General features: G+C 36.4%; 1 protein-coding gene across 1 annotated transcript; it reads right to left on the bottom strand.

Annotated features, from left to right (window-relative positions):
* Positions 1–19,869: 19,869 nt before the first annotated feature.
* LOC127843888 (uncharacterized) lies at positions 19,870–21,946 on the bottom strand. The gene is made up of 2 exons (XM_052373784.1): positions 21,912–21,946; positions 19,870–20,985 (listed from the first exon to the last, which is right to left on the bottom strand). The coding sequence occupies exons 1-2, from the start codon at positions 21,927–21,929 to the stop codon at positions 20,302–20,304; spliced, it is 702 nt and encodes a 233-aa protein (XP_052229744.1). The 5' UTR covers positions 21,930–21,946; the 3' UTR covers positions 19,870–20,301.
* Positions 21,947–26,145: the final 4,199 nt, after the last annotated feature.

Here is a 26,145-nt window from a genome sequence, read left to right as displayed (position 1 = left end):
GGATGTTCCAAAATACAATTTCTCAAAAGACTTCGGTATTCAAGGAAAATCTTATGTTTCAAGAATTTTGAAAGCAAACTACCACAGCCGTAAAACAGTGGTAATATTGATACAGTAAATGGGGAACTCGAAAATCTCCAACTAATATCTGTATACATGTCTCAAGAAAAATAAAGATCACCTCCATTAAAGTTTGAAAAGGGAATGAATTTTAGGCATTCATTACAAAACATAACAATTTTTTGTTCTTATATGTTTTATGCACATTTTCAATGTCCAGTGGATTTATTTAAAATATCAATAAGCAGTTTGCCTTATAGTCTCATATAATATACACAATCAACAGACACTTGTAAAGACCATAAATAGTGACAAGTTTGCTCCTTAATTTTTGCTAAAGCTGGAAATGTTAAAATTTATTTTATGCTTTCTGTTGGTTTATAGAGATATATCAGTGAATTAAAACTGATAAGTCACTGTTTCAAACAGTGAAAATTATCGATAATTTTAATTGCTTTACTGGAAATACTTTTTAGATATGTTTGGTTTCCCCATTGTGACCCAAAATTTTACCAAGGGCGGCTACTCTCTGTTGAATGTGTATAACAACATACGGATTAGCTACCCTCTAGCTAACATGTAATGTAATCGGGGCGCCAAACAAGGAAATAAATTGTCCGGAATGGCAAAAATACAAAAATAATCACTTCAAAGCATTAATTAACAAGAGCACCGCCTTGCGGGTGCAGACCGCTCATCTATTTTATTTTTAAAGGTGAAGGGACTCTCATTTTCAATCACAAAGGAGGGAGGGGTGGAGTGAAGAGCGGTGCATTGTGTGGGGGTGTGGACATTTCTTACATTTTCTTCCAAAAATGCGAAAAAAAGGGAAAACAAATCGGCGGGGGTGGGGGTGGGGGGATTCTTGGGTGCAATGGTTGGACTGTATTTCAAACATAAAATAATAAAAATAAATATTTGTGTTTTTTAACCGTTTCATAAAAAAAATTGGGGGGGGGGGGGAGGGGGGGTGAGGTGGGGGGGGGTATAGTGTGACGGTGTGGTGGTAATTTGTGAGATGATCTTAAAAAAAAAAATAGGGGGTGGGGGATTCGGGTGGGGGGAGGGGGGGTGGGGATTCTTGGGTGCGATGGTTGGACAGTATTTCAAAGATAAAATAATGAAAATAAATTATTTTATTTTTTAACCGTTTAAAAAAAAATTAGGGAGGGGGTGGGGTGGGGGGGTATAGTGTGAGGGTGTGGTGGTCATTTGTGAGATGATCTTAAAAAAAAAAAAAAAAAAAAAATAGGGGGGGGGGGTTTGGGGGGGGTGGGGGGGGGGCACGGGCGATGGTTTGGGTGGAGTCTATTGTGGTATGTCAGGTAAGAGTAGTTTTGTCAAAGTATTAATCAAATCTAATCATAAATAAAGAAGTTATGGCAATTTTAGAGAAATTTAATAATTTGACCTTGAGAGTCAAGGTCATTCAAAGGTCAAGGTAAAATTAAACTTGCCAGGTACAGTAACCTCATGATAGCATGAAAGTATTTGAAGTTTGAAAGCAATAGCATTGATACTTAAGAAGTAAAGTGGATCGAAACACAAAATTTAACCATATATTCAAAGTTACTAAGTCAAAAAAGGGCCATAATTCCGTTAAAATCACATCCAGAGTTATGCAACTTGTCCTTTTACTGTACCCTTATGATAGTTTGCGAGTGTTCCAAGAATGAAAGCAATATCTATGATACTTTAGGGGTAAAGTGGACCAAAACACAAAACTTAACCAAACTTTCAATTTTCTAAGTATAAAGGGCCCATAATTCCGTCCAAATGCCAGTCAGAGTTACATAACTTTGCCTGCACAGTCCCCTTACGGTACTTAGTAAGTGTTGCAAGTATGAAAGCAATAGCTTTGATACTTAAGGAATAAAATGGACCTTAACACAAAACTTAACCAAAATTTTCAATTTTCTAAGTATAAAAAGTGCACATAATTCTGTCAAAATGCACGCCAGAGTTATCTTACTTTGCCTGCCCAGTCCCCTCATGATAGTAAGTAAGTGTACCAAGTTTGAATGCAATAGCATTGATACTTTCTGAAAAAAGTTGACCTAAACGCAAAACTTAACCAAAATTTTCAATTTTCTAAGTATAAAAAGGGCACATAATTCAGTCAAAATGCACGCCAGAGTTATCTAACTTTGCCTGCCCAGTCCCCTCATGATAGTAAGTAAGTGTACCAAGTTTGAATGCAATAGCATTGATACTTTCTGAGAAAAGTGGACCTAAACGCAAAACTTAACCGGTCGCCGACGCAGACGCCGACGCCAAGGTGATGACAATAGCTCATAATTTTTTTTCAAAAAATAGATGAGCTAAAAAGAAAATGTGTTGGATTTCATGGAATATCGATTTAAATTGACTTGTGATCATAGAAAAGTATTTGTTCCCTTGTGGCTGCAAGTTTCACTTGTGAATTAAAATCGAAATTCCACCAAATCCAATAAATATCCTCCATATCTCTTACTTTAATCACTTTTTTCAGCTTCCACAGGCCTTGTACGAAGCGTCACGACATGTTTGAGGCACTGTAGACGCTCGAGAGGCGTACTGGAGTCGCTCAGCTTGGACAGCTCTTTCCGTGAGCCTGGCAAATTATCCTCGTACTCTGCGCGCACATGCAGGTGTTCTAGACGCGTGTCCACCAAGTTAGGGTTCTTCTTGTTCAGATTTGAGTCATTGCTCTTCATGCAGTTGGTGATGGCAGCAAACAGGTGCTTGTGGACCACGTTCATTAGGTAGTTCTAAAAATTTAAAAGGAAATTCACAATAAATTGTTTTATAGAACTTATAAGTTAAATAAGGGAGCCAAACTAAACATAGAATTAACAAGAGATGTGATCGTTAGAAACACAATGCCCCTTATTGCGCCGCTTAGAAATAAAAAATTGTTTACTTTTGACTTTTAAGGATGACCTTGACCTTGAACTTTCACCACTCAAAATGTGCAGCTTTATGAGAATGCTTTGCATTATTTTTTTGACCTTTGACCTTGAAGGATGACCTTGACCTTGAACTTCCACCACTCAAAATGTTCAGCTCCATGAGATACACATGCATGCCAAATATCAAGTTGCTATCTTCAATAGTGAAAACTGAAAAAGTTATGGCCGATGTTAAAGTTTTTGGACGGACGGACAGACATGATATATTAGATATTTGACCTTGAAGGATGACCTTCACCTTCACCTTTCGCCACTCAAAATGTGCAGCTCCGTGAGATGCACATTTATGCAAAATATCAAGTTGCTTTCTTCAATATTGAAAAAGTAATGGCCAATGTTAAAGTTTTCGGACGGACAGACGCTATATATTTGACATTTGACCTTGAAGGATGACCTTGACCTTTCACCACTCAAAATGTGCAGCTCCATGTGATACACATGCATGCCAAATATCAACTTGCTATCTGAAGCGACATAGAAGTTATGAGCATTTTTCGAAACATAAACGCAAAACCTAAACGCAAAGTGTAACGGAAAGACAGACATACGGACGGTCCGATCACTATATGCCCTTGTTTGGGGGCATAAAAATAATTTCAATTAATTAAAAAAGCTCACCATGAACACTGCATGTGCAGGTGAGCTAAAAGACATCAAGAACTGCTAATTCCCATATTAAAAAAGCTAACATATACATAGGATCTTAGACAAATTGTCACTCCAGACCACATTTATTATACAAGATCAGGAATTTTGTTTAAAGGCCAACCATTTGCAATCTTACTAACCCATTTCCTGGATAAGTTTAATATGACATAGGAAAAAGTGTCAGATCTTCTAAATCACTTCCTTTAAAATTAACATTTAATTAACGTTCTGATAAAAAGGAAAATTGTTTTCACTACGTTTTGTGAAACAATAAGTAGCAAATGAAGATGCTATGTTTCAGAACTTAACCAAACCTTAACTGGACTTTATAAAAGCCTGATATTTGTCTCACAAATGAGTTATACAAAAAGACAAGTTTAAATCTGTATGCAGGTCTTGATATTCACAATAGTCTAACTGATCTGGGCAATCTAAGACAAAATTAGACGCAGCTTGCTGTTTTAAAGATGATGCTATAGTCTTATTAACAAAAACAAAAAAATGAAACAAAATAAAACATCTGGAAAATTCAATTCATATAAAATGGTTCCGGCAACTAAGAAAACAGTTCAGTAACTTGTTGTTCCTGTATTGTAGACATAAATTATTACCACCAGACTGTCCTTCAGGACTAACTGCATGGCTCTCGTCACCTGACCAGACACCAAATCCTGAAGTAGAAGAAAAAAAACAGCATTTTATGATCAATGAACTTGAGAAGTCTAATTTATTGAATGATGACCATAATAATCAATCATTCAAAACACCTATCTGTTTTATGTGTTTTTGATAGTGAATTTCCTTAGAACACTGGTACTTCATCTATTCATATTTGGAAATAGCTTAAAAATATGAATCCAGCGATTTCCCTCTCTATTAATATGGTACCAGTAAACAGTACCATTCCCATATCTGATACATGTATTTGAACCTTTTTTGAATCCATATTATCTAATAAACAGGGCTAATTTCCCCCATTGGACCAGATCTCGTGCCATTCCCCAAAAGGTAAGGGGGAAAGCTGTTTATACCCGATTGTATTTGTTTTCAAACAGCTTCAAAATGTATCCCCTAAAGTTTTTTAATAGTTTCACTGACAGAAGCGACACTTTTTCACTATTGATTATATAGTTTCTGTTTGTAAAGTAACTGTTTTAAGTGTTTTAAAAGTTTAGCAGAAAGCTACATCAAACGGACCATATTCAAGGGTTTGCTTCAAAACGCTTTCTCAAACCCTTAAAAACCAATAGAATTTTACTTAATTCTTTAATTTGCTTACTAAAACATATGTCAACTAAAACAAGACCAATACATTAAAATGATAACAATAAAGACAAATAAATAACTTGATCCAAAAACAATCTAAAACTGGCCGCTACATATTGGAGCAATCAGGTCCTGTACCACAAGTGCAGGAGTGACAGATCCCTAGAACTTCTTATAGTCTACGCAGAATGTCAGCTACAACTGGTCAAGATTCTCCTTGGTTTTTGCACTTCCTGTAAAACAGAGCTCTTTAAAGTAATCTTAACTTTCTGCAAACTATTTAGTTTAGCTTTATAGAATTAACAACCTAAGGTTTATTTAAACGCTTTCGAGTACATTCCTTTCTTGTAAATAACCATAACTTGGTTTCTTTTTGTGGAGATCTAAAGAAGCCCCCACAGTGGGAATCAAACCTGTGAACTCCCAGTTTTAATCTTGATTTAAAAAAAAATAAGGAAAATTTCTCTGCCTTTCATTGTTGTATTTACTGTTGAGAAAAGCATGCCTCATTGGCATTTACGCCAGCGCAATGTTCTCTGCACTACATGCATTGATGAAGTCCAGAAAAATGCTATTCAATACCACGAAGAGATGTGTTTGTCAGAAACACAATGTCACCTATTTCGCCGCTTTGAAGCCATATAGTTGACCAATGACCTTGAAAGATGACCTTGACCTTTAACCACTCAAATTGTGCAGCTCCATGAGATAAACATGCATGCCAAATATCAAGTTGCTATCTTCAATAATGCAAAAGTTATTGTAAAACTTTAACCAAGGTTAAAGTTTTGGGACACACACAATGAATGAATTAATGAATGACAGACGGACAGGACAGACAGATAGACGGAAAACAATATGCCCTCGATCTTTCGATCCGGGGGCATAACAAAAACCTTGAAATTTTACTTTAAATAATGGGTCGAGTCATTTTGATGACATATTTTACATTGAAAGTTCTATTACTGAAACAAATTGTTGTTTGTAAAATAGTTATGACTGCCCCCTCAAGGTTAAAATTAATGTTCCCATATAAGATGTTTTTGGTAAACATTACATCATACATATTTAATTGTATTTTCAGCATGAATATGATGATCTTATATTGAATAATTGTAAGAAAACACATATGATAATAGTTAAACAGAATCGACATAATTACAACAAGAGATGTGTTTGTCACAAACACAATGCCCACTACTGCGCCGCTTTCAGTTTGATATAAGTTTTTTTACCTTGACCTTGAAGAATGACCTTGACCTTTACCTTTCAACACTCAAAATGTGCAGCTCCATGTGAAACACATGCAAGCCAAATATCAAGTTGCTATGTGAAAGGACATAGAAGTTATGAGCATTTTTCGAAACCTAAATGCGAAACCTAAACGCAAAGTATGACGGAAGGACAGACAGAAAGACAGACGGACGGACGATCGTATCACTATATGCCCTCCTTCGGGGGCATAAAAACATACATGATAAACAACTATAAACAGGCTTCAATTCACAACAGTCTGAGTTTATTTTAATGAATTTAAAAAGGGCACTTAACTATGACTTGCTGACCCTTGACCTTGTTTCGTAAGACATTCTTACACAACCCCATCATTTGAGTGACAGTCTCTTGCAGGTGAAACCCCTCCCCTAAAAGAGATGGCATTATCTTGCCTGAAAAGAGTTAAGACATCCAGACATCTATATGATCATTGCTCTGCAAAAACTGGGCTTAATGCACTTGTGTAGTGTCCTCCCACATTAGCCCGTGCCGTTCCCACAGGTTAACCAGGGACAACACAGGCTGCCAACACTGGATTATTTTATTCGAAGAGACCACCTTTAAACAAAAAATTCCCTGAAAGTTTCATCCCGGATGCGCATGTTTAAAGCTATTCTAAAGAAAGGACAAGTAGTTTGAACGGTAAAATAGTTTTTAACAAACACAATTCTCATACAAAAGACAGTAGAAGCTGAAGTAAACATCAACAAGAGATGTGTTCGTCAGAAACACAATGCCCCCTATTGCAACGCTTTGAAAAAAAAAAATATATTTTTTACCTTTGACCTTGAAGTATGACCTTGACCTTGAACTTCCACCACTCAAAATGTGCAGCTTCATGAGAACGCCGATTTGAATTTATTTATTTTTTATTTGACCTTGAAGGATGACATTGACCTTGAACTTCCACCACTCAAAATGTGCAGCTTCATGAGATACACATGCATGCCAAATATCAAGTTGCTATATTCAATATTTAAAAAGTTATGGCCATTGTTAAAGTTTTTGGATGGACAGACACCATATATTTGACATTTGACCTTGAAGGATGACGTTGACCTTCACCTTTCACCACCCAAATTGTTCAGCTCCATGAGATACACATGCATGCCAAATACCAAGTTGCTATCTTCAATAGTGAAAAAGTTATGGCCAATGTTAAAAGTTGTTAGATGGACGGACAGACGACATATATTAGACATTTGACCTTGAAGGATGACCTGCACATTCACCTTTCACCACTCAAAATGTGCAGCTCCGTGAGATGCACATGCATGCCAAATATTAAGTTGCTTTTTTTAATAATGCAAAGGTTATTGTAAAAGTTATGGCCATTAAAGTTTTCGGACGGACAGACGGACTGACACACATACACACATACTGACACACTGATGGACAGTTCAACTGCTATATGCCACCCTACCGGGGGCATAAAAATCCATACAATCAACAATTACACACACCTATTTGGATTTGTTCCACAGCTTGATTATCCAGGATCATCACTTTTTGCTGCGTGTCGTTTTGATACATGGCCTCCAATTGGTCAGTTCCCATCCTAATTCGCAAGCAATCAACCAATAGCTTCTGTCGTAAGACAGTGTATTTTGTCTCCAGAGCCTGCAATTAAAATTGAACAGTTATTATTATAATCTGCAAATCTTTGTATTCTCTTATTAAAGAGTAAATACATATTGGATTTAAAAAACATGAGATGTTATTGCAAAACTTTAACCAATGTTAAAGTTTTGGGATACACACAATGGATGAATGAATGAATGACAGACAGACTGACAGGTCAAAAACAATATACCCCAGATCTTTCGATCCGGGGCGTAAAAATTTGCAATCAAAACAACCGAATTACTTTTAATGTTAACAATCTAAATGCCACAGCGGACCTCTATAGGCTGGCTAATAAATTAAGTTCAATTTTATATTTAACAAACGGCATACATTGATATTTGGGCATAACTATGACTTCAATTTTTCTAATGATGAATGAACAAGAGCTGTCACCACAGGATGACTTATGCCCCCTATAAACGCTTGATAGAAGTTATGAGCATTTTTCGAAACCTAAACGCAGATTCCGAAACCTAAATGCGGACCCTAAGTTCAAGGTCAAGGTCACAGGGGTCAAAATTTGTGTGATTATAGAAAGGCCTTGTCCATATACACATGCATACCAAAATTTGAGGGTTATATCTCAAGGGACATAGAAGTTATGAGCATTTTTTCAAAACGTAAAGGCAGATTTCAAAACCTAAACGCTAACCCTAACTTCAAGGTCAAGGCCACAGGGGTAAAACATTTTGTGCTTATGGAAAGGCCTTGTCCATATACACATGCATACCAAATATGAAGGTTATATCTCAAGGGACATAGAAGTTATGAGCATTTTTCGAAACCTGAACGCAGATTTCGAAACCTAAACGCGAACCCTAAGTTCAAGGTCAAGGTCACAGGGGTAAAAATTTGTGTGCGTATGGAAGGCCTTGTTCATATACACATTCATACCAAATATAGAGGTTATATCTCAAGAGATATAGAAGTTATGAGCATTTTTCGAAACCTAAACGCAAAGTGTGTGATGGAAAGACGGACAGACAGACGGACAGACAGATGGACAGTCGGATCACAATATGCCCCCTTTTCTCCGAAAGGGGGCATAAAAAACATCATCAATCTGATTAGCACAATACATTGATGCCAGTTTAGCAATTTGATTATGAAAATATAGAACAAAAATAAACAAGGGCTGTTTATAAAACATGCATGCCCCCCATATGGGCTCTCCTTTGTAGTGAGAGCCATTGTGTGAATATGTTTTTTGTCACTGTGACCTTGACCTTTGACCTAGTGACCTGAAAATCAATAGAGGTCATCTGCGAGTCATGATCAATGTACCTATGAAGTTTCATGATCCTAGCTATAAGCATTCTTGAGTTATCATCCGGACACCATTTTACTATTTCGGGTCACCGTGACCTTGACCTAGTGACCTGAAAATCAATAGGGGTCATCTGCGAGTAATAATCATTCTACCTATCAAGTTTCATGATCCTAGGAATAAGCATTCTTGAGTTATCATATGGAAACCATTTTACTATTTCGGGTCACCGTGACCTTGACCTTTGACCTAGTGATATCAAAATCAATAGGGGTCATCTGCGAGTCCTGATCAATCTACCTATCAAGTTTCATGATCCTAGGCATATGCGTTCTTGAGTTATCATCCGGAAACCATTTTACTATTTCGGATCACTGTGACCTTGACCTTTGACCTAGTGACCTGAAAATCTATAGGGGTCATCTGCGAGTCATGATCAATGTACCTATCAAGTTTCATGATCCTAGGCCTCAGCGTTCTTGAGTTATCATCCGGAAACCATTTTACTATTTCGGGTCACAGTGACCTTGACCTTTGACCGAGTGACCTCAAAATCAATAGGGGTCATCTGCGAGTCATGATCAATGTACCTATGAAGTTTCATGATCCTAGGCCCAAGCGTTCTTGAGTTATCATCAGACAATCACCTGGTGGACGGACCAACAGACCGACCGACATGAGCAAAGCAATATACCCCTCTTCTTCGAAGGGGGGCATAATAATAATTATAATTGTCTAGTAAATGTTTTTGACAAGGTCATTAAACAAGAGCTGTCAGTGGACAGCGCGCTCGACTATTCGAATGCTTGACAGTATAACGTAAGCCATCATGGGGAAATAAGTAATAATAAAATGTGATCATAAATAAAGAAGTTATGGCAATTTAAGCAAAATGTTCAATTATCTAAGTGTAAAAGGAGCCATAATTATGTCAAAATGCTTGATCCAGTGGTCTGCTTTTGTTGTTAGGTTGGGGTCATGTTGGTAAAAAAGTATGCAACATATAAAAGCAATATGTCAAAGGATATAGGAAATATTTGTGGAAGTACGCAAACTTAAACATAGATTTATCAATAATATGCATATCAGGGTTCATACAGATTTTCTTGAATGAAATCCAAGCACTTTTTAAGCAATTTTCAAGGGAAAAAATCTAAATTCAAGCACTTTTTTTAGTCCGACATATTAAAAAATGTATATTATTTTAATGTCCAATACTGACAACATTTTTCGCTAAATTGGTCCCTTCTTGCTTAACATTCTTTGTGACTTACAACAGTCTGCACTACCCGGATACCGTAACAACTGTTTTAATCAAACGTTAGATATTTCATTATGATATAGTTCCGTAATTGACCAAAGGCTTTACACATACCAAACAAAAATCGTTATTTGTATTGAATATGTTTTCTAAATGTTCACTCTTCTGGTGGCTTTACAACGCGGATTTCCCCATACTAGACATCTCTATATCTGTTCTGCATACTTAAAATTGGCGTTGTCAATAACCCAAGGGTACTTCAAACGCAACCCTTTCTGAAAAATGCACTTATTCACTGACATATTTCAGAACCGTAATGGCATAATGCATACAAAAAAAGTAGACCAATTGGCGACAGATAAATAGTAGTTACCTCCCTTACATTATAAAACCCATACCGATCCAGTACCTGCTAGTATAAACAGATCGGAACTGTCATAAATCTTGAAAAAAACTACGACTTCGGACTCATGGAAAAGACATGAAAATATGTATTTTTACACTAAGTACAGGCCCCGTGTACTTAAACAAACGCCACTCGCTGTGGTGTTCATCTCACTGTGTTCGCTTACCAATATGAACCCCGCGATGAGTGTTCAGATCAAATGTCGCGGGCCGTTTGCCATAAGGCGAACACCGCGAATCATCGCAGACCCATAATATATACCGCCGTGTTCGTGTTCGCTTTAAATAAAATAATTCAACATAAACGTATTGTATTGATCCACTTCATTTAAAAGTGATAATGAATTATGTATTACACACCCATGCCCATGCCAGTGTTTTTTGTCTTATAAAACGCCGCGTTTAAAAGAAAACAGTGTTCGCACCTAACTGTAGGATACCGCACCTGGAGGAGTTTTAATTTAGTGTTTGATTATTCCATTAACAGCTTGAAGCCAAGGAGAACTCATAACTGATTGTAGTAATCGTATTATCCCGAGTCTCCAGATTCCCCGATACATACGTTTCAACTGTCTCAATCGCATACATGCAACTTCTCCCATCATTATCCATTACTCAATAATCCCATATATGCCCGATTTCCATTTTTTAAAAATTATGGGTGGGTAATATAGAGGATTAGAGCCATAAACACAAATGTTTGCAATTTTCGAAAGTAACAAATGAATTTCCTCATATGATTCTATTTAAAGATATGATGAAATAAGCGCCAAATCAGGACAGTTGTATTGCAACATGTGTAAATCATCTGACACGGTTTGCACGCATCGTGTACAGCTATTTTAGGTTACAACTTCTTCATGAAATATAAATGAATTTCTTTGTTCTGATAAAAAGCGCGCGAAAATTGGCGTGGGTCAAGAGGAGGAGCGATCAATATCATCAGATCGATATGACGTGAAATTATCTGAAAGCTTGGAAGTAATGAATCTGTTTTTAACATTTTTAATTGATGTTATTTCATTTTCAAGCACTTTTCCAGCTAAATTCAAGCACTTTCTAAGCACTTTTCAAGGCTATGGTTGAAAATAAGCACTCCATATCATTTTTAAGCACTTTTCAAGATAAACCTTGATTTTCAAGTACTTTTCAAGGTCTGAGCGAACCCTGCATATTCTAAGTATAAAAGGGGCAATTATTATGACAAAATGCTTGATAGAGTTGTCTGCTCTTGTTTATAGGTTGGGGTCATGTTGGATAACAAGTATGCAAAATATGAAAGCAATATGTCAAGGGACAAAGAAAATATTTGGGGTAGTACGAAAACTTAAACATTTGCATGGAGACGCTAACGCAGACGCCGGGGTGAGTAGAATAGCTCCACTAAATATATTTCATATATAATAGTCGAGCTAAAAATCCAACAAAGACCAGATCACTTGAAAATCCAACATTACATAGGCCACTTAAAGATTCAACATTATGTTCCACTTTTATTTCTTATATAAGCCGTGCTCTGTGAAAAGGGGGTTAAATGAATGAGCGTAAAGTGTTGTCCCAGATTAGCCTGTGCAGTCCACACAGGCAAATCAGGGACGACACTTTCCGCCTAAACTGGATTTTTGCTAAGAAACTTTTTGTAAACAAAAAATACCATAAGAGCAGAAAGTGAAGTAACTGATTAGGCTATGCGGACTGCACAGGCTAATCTGTAATGACACTTTAAGCACATGAATTTTCACAGAGCGTGGCTCATATCTCTTATGCGTACCTTGCTGACCCCACAGAAGTTGATAGAACTCGTTATAACTGGTCGGCAGTCTGGAATAGTCAGGGGCAGTAGATTTGTTTGCATCGCCTGGAAAGCAACTAAGTAATTAACAATTACCATACTAATAAGTAAGTGATAACAGCAAGTGGTTTTCAAACTTAAATAACATATGCGGATTAAAGGCCTTTTCACCTTTGAAAGTTTCTTTAAAAGTATGCAGTATACACTGATGATCCTCTTCTTCATTTCTGGGAGCACAAATAATTGATAATATACTAAAATATTCTTATTGTTCCAGGGCATGAATAGACAAGTATGAAATAAAAGAAAATGCATTATTTAAAATTGCGTTAGTAACCCTTGATTGGTCATTGTCTGCTCGGGTACTACTTAAATGTATCCCTGGTACTCTTAAGTATACCAATTTAGTACCAAAGTTTTATTTCGCCCTAAATTCAATATCGTTAAACACGATACAGAATACTAAACAAAATTCTCTTTAAACAAAACAATTTTTTAAGTAGGAGTTTCGATAATATAGAGGCAATTTTACAGATTATTAACATAAATATGAACATAATTAATTTGATTTCCTTTTAGCCGACAACAGCAAATTTAGCGTTTGAATTCCCGGATACGTTTTAGTATATTTTCCGTACCTGGGATACATTTAAGTATACTTTAGAGTACCTGAGGTAAATTAAAGTTTACTTAAGAGTACCCAGGGTACATTAAAGTAGTTCCCAAGCCTACAATGACCAATCAAGCGTTAGTAACAAATTGCAAATAGCATTTTCAAACATGCATAAGATTTGACTACCCCTGTATACTGCAAATGATTTAATATTCCAGACATTGGAAATGCCAAACATGAAGGTTATATCTCAAGGGATATAGAAGTTATTAGCATTTTTCGAAACCTAAACACAGATTTCGAAACCTAAATGCGGACCCTAAGTTCAAGGTCAAGGTCACAGGGGTCAAAATTTGTGTGCCCGTGGAAAGGCCTTGTCCATATACACATGCATACCAAATATGAAGGTTATATCTCAAGGGATATAGACGTTATGAGCATTTTTCGAAACCAAAACGCAAAGTGTGACGGAAAGATGGACAGACGGACAGTCCGATCACTATATGCCCTCCTACCGGAGACATAAAAACCCCGACGGTTGGTGGGGCATGCGCGGAATGACATTGGCGCAGTTCCGGCATTCAGTCGAGTCAAAAATGCTGTTAAATAAAGCACCGGTCATTCTTTTTATCGACCTAAGGGGTAACGATCTGGCCAATACGTCCTGGCTAAATGCATGGGCGAAATGTGTCATCCCAGATTGGCCTGTGTAGTCTGCACAGATTAATAAGGGACACACTTCTGCCAAGACTGGAATTTTATTTTAGAAGAGACTTCCTTTAAACACAAAATTCCATTAAAGCAGAGAGTGTCTTCCCAGATTAGCCTGTGAAGACTACACAAGGTACTCTGTGATGACACTTTGCGTACATGCATTAAGCTCAGTTTTGTAGAACGTGGCTAAATTAATGTCTCCCATACCTGTTTCCACAGCTCTGTTGAAGACCTCTGACACACACAGAACACGGTAACTCTCATCTTTGCTGTTGTAAAATGTCTCTTCAAACAAGATGGCTACCTATACAAAGATACAAGTTAAGAGGAAGTGACTTGTTACCATTATATTTCTCAAAAATGAGAGGTCCATGATGGCCCTTCAGCCAGAGATTAAATCACCAGTTAATGAAAATACCTGAAAACTATGCCAGTGTTAAAAAGGGGCATGACTGGTCCCACATTCCCAAAGCTACAAGGTAAAACATTTCAAAAACATCTTAAAGGGTAAAAACAATTCTGCCTGGGAATATTGTGAAACAGGGTAAATTCAAATACATTAATGTCCCACAAATAATAATGATGTTACATATTAGATATAAATTTATTTATAATTTAGACCTTGTATGTGGTATGCCCAACGATTTTTTTCTTTTTTATAAAGTACCATAAAACACTACTTTCCAATTGGGAAAAAAATACAATGTGTCAATTTGCCGATCGTAAACCTTGGCGTTACCAATCATGCAAACTCCGCGTATCGCGGGAAGTTCTTAATCTCCCTCCAAGGGCGTTCCGTGGAGTAGAGAGGGAAATTGGGGAAAACGCGTGTACTGTACTGTACAACAGAAAAATGATACATGTATATGAAAGCAGTGAAATTGGCTAGGAGTGTCTGCGTACTTACCTCTTTTGCATCTTGATATCCTTTGCCTAAAATGATCTGTCTTGAAGAATCTGAACATGCTGAAATGTGAATGCAAAATGACAACAAAACAAAAACAATAACTGAGGAGCTGCGCCATGAGCGCATGATACGCCCGTCGTTCGCCAATGAAGTAGTAAGGTAATAAATAACCCTTTGAATCATTTTTTTACTTCAGTTTATTTGTATTTGAATACATGGTTTATTTTATAAGTACATGAGCATGGAGCGCCGTCTCCTTGACATTCATACCATATCTTTTTTTGAGTATATGTATGCATTTCTTTAGAGGATATGGAGTTGAAGTAAACCTGTTATAGATATTTTGACCAATAACAGTATCCAGATTAAGTTTGCAAATCCAGATTATTTGCAAACTTATTTTTTTTATTTATTGAACAATTGTTATGAAATTTTGCATATTTGTAGGGGGCATTGAGTACATACATATAATTGAAAAAAAAGAGTTAAAATGTTTTTGGAAAGTAGAGTTATTTGATGATAAAGTTGCCATCCCCCGTTGGATCCCAACGGGGTTTTGGCTCCCCCGTTAAGAATTGCAATTCTCCAACGGGTGTTTTTTCCAGACGGGAGAATTTTACCTATATTTTACAAAAAATGTAATTTAAATATTATGCTTTGTTTTCTGTTTCAATGTTTACAAATACACATGTTTAAGTTATAATTGTAAGAAATATGTACTTTAATAAGAAAATAAAGTGTTTGTAGATTTTCTTCCCCCGTTGGAGTTTTACGGGAGCTCCCGTGAAACCCCCATTTCCATTAAACTCCCGTGGGAGGTTTGACGGGGGACCCCGTCAATCCCCCATTTTCAATAAACTCCAACGGGCGTTTGACGGGGGATCCCCGTCTATCCCCCATTTAAAAAGAACTCCAATGGGACTTTTACGGGGGGGAGGGGTAGGAATCACAATTCATTTAACAGTTAATACACATAGCAATATATTACATTGTATAAAGACACCAAACTTTATTAAATAATAAATAATTGATGTTTTCTTTTTAAGGTGTCTGAATCAACTAATAATTTTTGAGTTTTCTTAAATCAGTACCAAAATTTACGTAGAATATAATGTCTTTTTGGTAAAAGATTAGACTCACATATCGATATTTCTGTAAAGATGAATATAAAACGTTCCGACCATAATTTTGCAACACTCACTGTATATATAAAGTGACTTGTCTCGAAAATGTATTGCATTTACCATTTGATAATCCAAACGTTGCTTTTATCCATTACGGTGATGATAAATGCAATTAAGAAAGACAATAACATTGGAAACATATTGTCATTCGGAATTACATTTCTTTTGTTGTTGATTCCTGTGTAACAGTTTCGGAAGTTTTTAGCTCAACCTTTTTTCTTGGAAATTTCAGTGCAATATCGTACCTTAGTATACCGGTTACATTCCACAAGATTTTACACAAAATGCCTGATTAAGGCGGTGTGTTAGGTTCGTTGTTTTGTAACTGTATTTGTGTTTTTTATTTTTATCAACACCGTGTACTTGTGGCGTTATTAGCGGAGACATGAGGGAGTCTTCTTAAAACATACTATCAACTTGCCAATAGAGAATCGCATGCCAAAAACGTATTTCCATTAGAATTGTCCTTTTGGCTTTTGTGTTTATATGACAAGATGTTAAAATAAATGCTATATCATTTTTCTGTATTATTTTTTTGCCGCAGTACACTTCTGATTTTTTTGCAAAAACGACCAATGAAAGTATGGCAATAAAAAAATATCATATGATCACAAAAACTATGAAACAAACAGTTTATATCGCTGTCATTTAACCATATTTCAGATTAAAAAAGGTCTCATTGAAAATAAATAAACATTACCTATAGTAAAATGATGTACACAAAAGCACTCACTATCGACAATAAAGGATCACTGTTTACAGCATTATCTCCACTGTCAGATCAACAGTTGGAGCATAATTTCACAAATTTGTAAAATTGTACATTTATCCAAAGGACCCGCTATGCAACAATTGTTTTTGATTTGATTATACTTTTTCATGAAATACACGATAGTGACCCCATATTGGCGTGACCCTCTATTGGCTAGTTGACTGTACTGTACTGGCTACAGTACATAACAACATAACCAATGCAAGCAGTTTCAATTATGGGACACAACACAACTTTTCAATTGAATCAACGATGAAGCACATTTGAGTTATATTCGCAGTTTCAGTTAGTAACTGTTTTTTTACTGATAAAGATATGATATCCCAAAAGTTAGTTCCTGTGCTTTTTTTCTCTATACAGACATTTTACATCAAGGACTTTGATCACTTTTCATTATTGTGTATAAAATACAAAATACCACACAAAACTGAAACATATTTGATATAACCCATATCAGCAGCATGGTTTCCTTTCTAAATGTAATAAAAACTTGATTTCAATCATGAACTTTAAATTTCAAGAAAACAGGAAACCAAGAGAAAGGAAAAAAAAACAACGAAGGCGTAGAATTGTGAAATATGCAAGCCTGAACTAGAGTTATGATTCAGATTGGAATCCCGGACAATCGCTCCTACGCTTAATTTGACAGTGCGGACAGTCGCTCCTACGAAGTTCTGACAGGACGGACAGTCGCTCATACATTATTTTGACAACCCGGACAATCGCTCTTACATTATTTGGTCAACCCGGACAGTCGCTCCTACAATATTTTGACTCCACGGCAATACATAGTATACGCTGATCATAGGCTAACATCTATAATGAGCCGACAATAAAATTTGCCAACTTGTTAACAGTAAGCCGATTCAACATGAGCTGATCAATGTGATTTTGAATAATTAATTTACTTATTAAAAAACTATGTTACAGTTTGTCGATTCTTTAACTGTAATTATAATGTAGTTATAAGGACACAGCTCGATTTATACGAGTCAGTTCAGCGTTCATGATTTCAAATCATAATTTGTCCGCCCTGTTAAAACATCGTAGGAGCGACTGTCCGCACTGTCAAATTTAGCGTAGGAGCGATTGTCCGGATACCTTCAGATTGTTGTGCGCTGCACTTCTATACACCACAACCTACCTTTGTTCCAAGTTTGATTTCAAAGGGTCCCATTGTAATTACGTTATGACCGGACAATAAAAAAGCAAGATATAGTAATTCAGGGGCTATAGCTATAGTCCTTGCGCACTGAACTTCTCATCAGTGAGATCTATCCATAATGACGTTTCACGTGAAAAGGTGTTAAAGTTTGAAAGCTGCCTGACCCCTAGCATGACATGGGTAATCCCTTAATATGCTCTGTATCCGAGAGACGTATAAAAAAGACAAATGGAAAGGATGAGAAAAACAACACGGCAGTTTTTACTGATAGGCACTTTTATTATCAATATAAATGCATGCAATGGTTTGGCATATTCATAACAAAAATAGAAATGTATCTTGTTTGACATATTACCCATTTAAATAATCTAAAGTAAAACACGCTTTGCAGCACAAGTTAATGAATTACCACAGTGTGGCAATACAAAGAATTGTTGAATGTAAAATAAACGCAGTTTAGATCTACTTTTGCTGACAATATATATACTATTTTAAATCTTAAGCAAACATAAATGTGACATAATAACACAAAATGTGTTCAAAATCTAAATAATCTTCTAATGCCGAATTTGTACAATGCTGCTTTTATAATAAGAGAATAAAATAAAATATGTGCCAGTTGAGCTCATAAGCAAATTGTCATGCATATATTATCAAGCACCTTAACTAAAATAACTTACTTTTTATAATAATGTAAATAAATAATAAAAAAAACTAAGCAAAACAAAGTAAGTAAATTACATAATGAAATGTGAAAAGTATAATTATTATATTTATGTACCCATCAAAAAAGCTATATGAAATACTTTGTTTTTATTAAATTCATAATACTTTGTATGAATGTACACACTATTCTACGTATGCATGTATGTATGTATATAATATTATACAGAATGAATAAAATTTTGCACAAAAAAAAAAGAAATGTGAAAAGATCCTAGAAGAAAAGTAAAATCATAGTGAAAATATGTCTTATAAACATAAGTTGGCATATTAGTTGACAGTAAATTAACATATTTAGTTGTCATATAAAACACCAAATGATTTTTTTCCTTAAAATTGTGCATTATAATTGTTCAGTGTAGGTATATACATTTAACAACACTTTACTTCATCATATTTAAGTTTTAATATCAAATTGTTGATAGTTTTGAACAGCTGCAAACAAGAAACCGTCAGAGAGACGGGTGATGCTCCACAAAGGTTTTTTTGTCACAATATTGCACTATATATTCAGATAAAGAAAACGTCTTACGGGGCATAACTTTGGACAAAATAATACGATGGATGGTTTAGCAACTTAAAAATTTCAAATTTCAAAGGGCCATAACTCTGTGAAAAATCTTCCGACCATAACCGGCTGATAATATGCACAGCTCCTGTTGATAGTGAAGCTTCCCATAAAGTTTCATTGAATTCCCGTAATAAGTTGCTGAGAAATAGCTCGGACAAGAATTGCACTATATGTACAATGGAAAAGTTCAAAGGGCCATAACTCTGTGAAAAATCATCCGTAATAACCGGCTGATAATATGCACATCTCCTCTTGGTAGTGAAGCTTCCCATAAAGTTTCATTGAATTCCGGTCATGAGTTGCTGAGAAATAGCCCGGACAAGAATTACACTATATGTACAATGGAAAATTTCAAAGGGCCATTAGTCTGTGAAAAATCATCCGACCAGAACCCGCTGATAATATGCCCATCTCCTCTTGGTAGTGAAGCTTCCCATAAAGTTTCATTGAATTCCGGTCATTAGTTGCTGAGAAATAGCCCGGACAACAATTGTGCACGGACGGATGGATGGACACACGGACAGACGAAGCGGCGACTATATGCTACGACTATGAGCATAAAAAAATAAGACAGCATGCATCAACTGCAAAATCTATCATCCAATGACGATCTGGACTAACATTTATAAAGCTTCTAAGGGTAATCTTAACATAAGTTGTATTTACGGTAAGTGAAAATTTCAGATTCAATGCGATAATCTACTTCCACTAATTTTTACTATTTAATGCCCAATTATTATACCTGTTTTGTATGCAGAATTTAACAATGTAACGCAAACAAGAGCTGTTTCTATAGGATGACATATGCCCATGAAAAACGCTTTTATAGAAGTTTTGAGCGTTTTTCGAAAACAAATGCAGATTTCGAAACCTAAATGCGGACCCTTACTTCAAGGTCAAGATAACAGGGGTCAAAATTTGTATGCGTATGGAAAGGCCTTGTCTATATACACATGCATACAAAATATGAAGGTTATATCTGAATTGACAAAGAAGTTATGATCATTTTTCGAACCCTTAAGGCAAAATGTGACAGACAGACGGATGGACAGTATGATCACTATCACACTATATTCCCTCCTTTGGTGGCATTAAAAGCTTTCAAAATGAGAGAGCTGGAGGAATTTCATTATTACAATAATTACACCTTTTTTTCTTAATTTTCAAGCATACTTGACGGCTGACATGTGCAGCCTGACCCCGGGCAGCACTCAACAGAAAGGTGGCTAACTCCTGCTGTGGAGGTGACCATGGCTGTTGCCTTGGAAGGGTATCAACAAAGGGAACACAAGGTTCCCTTTCATCTGACACTCCTGCCAAGTACCTTGTCCACCACTCAACAGCAGTTGTTGACAACCTCCCTGTTGCCTGCCATTTCACCATGTCAGCTGACATTTGCTGTATCTCGCCAAGAACTTTGGGATTGGTGGTGACACCAACCGCATCAAAGTTCTGTGGGATATACCCAGCAATGTCAAGATGGTGGTCTGGTGATCCTGGCCAGTCACGGTAGCGCAGGGCCACCTTCCCATCCATTTCTGTCATTATGAAATGGTGTGGGGTTGCAATACCCTGAATCAGGCCCCTGCAGCCTTCAAGGCTATGCTTATAATCGTAGCATGTTAGTTGCTCCACAATAGGGGATGGCTCCTGACTATCCCTGAGGTTGTCCACCAAGTCCTGCAGGGTGACCATGTCCCGCCGTCGTATCCATGATGCAACTCTGCTGAAGACCTGATCAATATCTTCGTGGGTGTGGCCAACCATCAGAAAGCCCACTTTCACCTGTAAAAGAACGTAACCATTCAGGAACTTTCTTAAAACTTACCTACCAATAAATAAATTATAAAACATATGTAGCTACAATTCATGTATTAAAATTGGCAAAAATAATACTTTCTTCCCTTTTCAGTATACATTTGTTAAGTTGTTAACTTGAAATTGCACATCATTAGACTGGAGTACATATTGCCTAAAAACATAAGTTATTGTAATGTGCAGCAAACAATTTGAAATTTTGAGAAATTTTAACATTTGGAGTAGATTTTGAAATGTCCGAAGATTGAGCAAGAGATGTGTTTGTCAGAAACACAATCCTACTACTGCGCCGCTTTGATTTTTTTTTACCTTTGACTTTGAAGGATGACCGTGATCTTTCACCACTCAAAATGTGCAGCTCCATTAGAAACACGTGCATGCAAAATATCAAGTTGCTATCTTCAATATTGCACAAGTTATGGGCAGTGTTAAATTTTTTAGACGAATGGACGGACAGACTGACAGACAGTTCAAATGCTATATGCCACCCTACAGGGGGCATAAAAAGAGGAAATTCAGAATGATTTATAATGATATTAAATAATTATATGAAATTCTTTTAATACTTTTTTGAGAAACAATAGTATGCAGTTTAAGTAACTGAAATTCCCACCCAAGGACCATGCAAGTGTCTTGAGAAACAATAATTATAATGCAATCAATACAGAGTTAAGCATTTTGTGCAATGCACTTTCTCTTATCATCTTCTACTAAATTATAAAGTTTGAAGTCTATCATTTGAGTACTTATGGAGAAAAAGCCTGTACAACTATGCAGTGTGTCAAATTGACAGACTGACCCACTGGCAACTATATCCCTGGGAAGCATAAACATTGTTGGTATGTATGTATATCCAAATAACCTAAAAAGGAAATTAAAACTCAAAGTCAAACCTTTTGGAAAACCTTCATCTTTACAAGGTAGGCCATAAACACCAGTACAAAGGCATTCTTGTTGTCCTTCCCAGAATTGTCCAATTGCAGGTACAGGACTTCTGGCAGTCTTTGGAAGTTCTAAAAATAAATCAAAGTAGAAATTATGAAACTATGCTGGTCCAGTAGTAGTAGTTTCAACAGTTCTTTCTATTGCCTAGACGATCTGGACATGTTGTTTGCGTATTTCCAAGTTTATTAGGGCTCTGCGTCTTCATTATGCGTGGACCCAGAGCATGTCCCAGCACTGTCATCTATTAAGCTTAGAGTCCTGAAAGTTTGAATGAAATTTAAATGATAGCTTTAATGTCCAGGTGTTTTTTACCTCCCACAACAATTGCTAGGGGGGGGGGGGCTATATAGTAGTCATTTTGTCAGGACTATAACTATGTCATTCATTGTGAGATTTTAAACTGACACTGTTCATTTGTTCACCGTCATTGAACAGTGTGTCATGTGAAATAAATTTGCCGATATTTCCAAGGTCAACGTCACACTTGGAGTTCAATGGTCAAAATGTCCATACCCGAGCTTTTCCTGGCAAGAACTATACCATTCATTGTGAGGTTTTAAAATCATTTCTCATGTATGTTTACAATCATATGACAGTGTTTCATCAGAAGAATCAGGTCGATACATCCGTAGTCAAGGATATACTTTAAGTTCAAAGGTAAAAAATGGTCATAAATGAGCTTGTCTGGGCCATAATTGTGTGATTAATTGTGAGATTGTAAAATTACTAAGTACATTTGTTCACCATTATTGGACGGTGTGTCATGCGAAAGAATTACGTCTATATCTCCAAGATCAAGGTAAAATGTGCCTAATAATTCTTAACAAGAAATTTGTCCACACGACATGGATGACCCCAACTCTAACTTTGTCACTACATAAAAGCATAGTGTGATACTGACATTGACCTAGTGTCCCCAATTCAAATTGGGGTAATCTACAGTCCAAGGCCAATTCACATGTGCAGTAACAAGCCAATATGTCAATCTGTTAACGAGTTATTGATCGGAAAACCCACTGGTCTACAGACCTCAGACCGACCGACAGCCAGCAAAACAATATACCCCCTCTTCTTCAAAATATAAATAAATATAAATATAACAAGCAAATTCGTAGAATTGATATCCCCCGCAACATATGCTTTGTTTGAGGACGGTTGCAAATTGGACGGATGAACATACTGACTCTGGCGGGGGATATATACTCATACCAAGTTTCAATTAAATCCGCCAAAGCACTTCCAAGATATGGCTCCGGACACAAAAGTGCCTATAGTAATAAGCTTTTTTCAATACACAAAGGGCCATAACTCTGGTTTAAACAGATGGGGTACAATGCCATTTGGCCTGCATCATCCTCTCATGCATATATATACTCATACCAAGTTTCAATGAAATCCGCCGAAGCACTTCCAAGATATGGCTCCGGACACAAAAATGCCGGACGGACGGACAGACAACGCCAAAACAATATCCCTCCGCCTCTGGCGGGGGATAATTAGCTTCTCTAATTTGTTAGGACAGCATGCGAAATATTTTGTGTTAATGCAGAATGTGGGGGTATTTGTCACGTTTGTGACAAAGCTCTTGCTTTTTACCAGGAAAGGGGGAACTGGAGTACTCACAGGGAACCACACCTGTCTGGTATGGTAACTACTAACCAAACTCTGGCCATGTTGAAATAATTAATAATTCTTATTCTAAATTCAAGGTAATTAAAACATCTTAGGGGCGTCGGGGCTAAACATGCCAGGTTTTATATATTCAGTACTAACTTATGAGAGTCAGCTGAGTTTAACTTCTTATTAAACTACAAAAAAGTAAAGCAACTAAAACAAAATTGTATTTTGAAAGATTATACAAAATGATAATCTAATTATTGATTTTCCAACTAAAACTCATAAAATGTCCCGGTGTGATACTAGAATAGCTTTGAATTAAATTAAAAAAATTAACATTATTCATTAACCAGTACCTTGCACAGGTCACTGAGAACATGGACAGGGCATTCAGAGTAATGTTTGCATCAGGCCGGAAAGCATCTGTCCATGTGAATAGGTATGTCTGGTTGGTGTTGTGCACCTTTACCCCAGTGATGTGGTGCTGCAGCCGATACAAATGGGCATCACTCTGAAGGAAATAAATGAACTTCAGCATTCACTACCACAGTATGACAATATTTATTTTAAATCATTTCAAAATTGATTGCAAAAAAATAATGGGAAATGACATAAGTAGGACAAAATTCTTCAACAAGACGCCCATGAGGGCCTGAATGGCTCTACTGCTATAAACACAGTGCAAGTTTGGAAAGAATAAGATGGAAACTGTGTACTTAATCACGCAAACAAGGAGAATTTTCTCAAATTCAAGGGGAGATTATTGTGTACTTATTTCTCTGATACTGCTCATATTCAATAGGGTTCAAGTCATCATTGATATAAAGATACTGAGCAAATTTTGGAAATAATTGGATGAAAACTGTAGAATTAATTGCGTAAACAAGCGGAATTTCAAAATATTCAAGGGGAAGTCATTCTGGACTTATTGCTTCGATATTGCTTTTTTTAAACAAGAGCTGTCAGAGGACAGCACGCTCGACTATTCCAGTGCTTGACAGCATAACGTAAGCCATCATGGGAAAATTGTTTATATTGAATAATTTATAAGACGATCTTTCAAAAATGAAAAAAGGGAAAAAAAACAACTAGGGACTGTGCAAGTTTGCCAAGAATTGGATGAAAATTATGGACTTCATCACATAAAAAAACTGAATTTTAATTTTTTTCTCAAATTAAAGGGGAGATAATTCTGGGATTATAACTCCGATACTGCTCATTTTCAATAGGGTTTGACTCATCATTCAGATAAAGACACTGTGCAAGTTGGGAATTAATTGGATGAAAACTGTGGACTTTATTGCGTAAACAAGCTTATTTCACAATTTTCTCAAATTCAAGGAGAGTTAATTCTGGACTTTTTACTCTGATGTAACCCATTTTCAACAGTGTTCGAGTCCTCATTAATATAAAGACACTGAACAAGTTTGAAAAGAATCGGATGAAAACTGTGGACTTAAACGTGTAAACAAGAAAAAGTCTTACGCACGGACGGACGAAAACCACGCCATCCCATAAGCTCTTCTGGCCTTTGGCCAGTAGAGCTAAAAACAAGAGCTGTCTCCATCGGAAGACATATGCCCCAGAAAAAATACTTTTTCAAAACCTAAACATAGATTTCGAAACCAAGACGCAGACCCTGAGGCAATTTGGGCTGATTATGTAACTCAATGAAGATCTTATTGCCTAACACATTTTCATGAAGATTGGTGACGATCCGATGACAACTACTTAAGTAATTGAGCTGATGTGCATTATTTTTTATGATTCAAAGGCTGTAACTCAGAATGCTTGGGTAAATTTGACTGATTATTGAACTTAACCTAGATTTTATTGCCTTACACATTTTTATGATAGTTTGTGAAGATCAGAAGACAATTGCTTGAGTTATTGAGCAGAAAATAATTCGGGCGGACTAACTAACCAACTTACGGCTGAATGGAGCGATTTTAATATGCCCCAAGAACGTATCTTTTGTGGGCATAAAAATTCAATCAATTCAGGGGGCATTACAAATTCATCTCAATTAAAGTTCAACATGCACTTCGAAAGTAAGATTTTACACTTTTCCTCAGATTTCACATTATGTATAATAGCTGATGAGAAACCACTCCAGAAAGGCATTCATCAAATTCAATTTATTAAAGTGGCAGTTACCAAATTGAGCCTGACAGAATACACACAGACACATAATAGGATGATAAACAATTACACATTAATGGAAAGTTTCATGAACTTCCATACAACAGCTACTAGGATAAACATGTGATGCACAGAAGAACAGACAGTCAATGACACATCTATATACCTCCACACTCAGCTGGGAATAAATACAAGATTCACACATTATGTTCTATATTGACAAATAAGCTGATATAAATTACTCCTATGATAAAACAAGAGGCCCTAGAGGGCCTTGGGTTGCATACCTGAATAACCCTGCAATCTTCAATCTTAAGTTATAGTGTTACTTGAAGGCATCTAATGTGGTGTTAAATTTTTACTAACATATTAAAAATAATTTGGCTGCTCCCAGGGCGGGCTAATTTTGAACCAAGGAAAACA

The sequence above is a fragment of the Dreissena polymorpha genome, chromosome 9 (genome assembly GCF_020536995.1).
Source record: "Dreissena polymorpha isolate Duluth1 chromosome 9, UMN_Dpol_1.0, whole genome shotgun sequence".
Classification (NCBI taxonomy): domain Eukaryota; kingdom Metazoa; phylum Mollusca; class Bivalvia; order Myida; family Dreissenidae; genus Dreissena; species Dreissena polymorpha.
The sequence above is the reverse complement of the archived record's forward strand: the minus strand, read 5'-3'. Positions and strand labels throughout refer to the sequence as shown.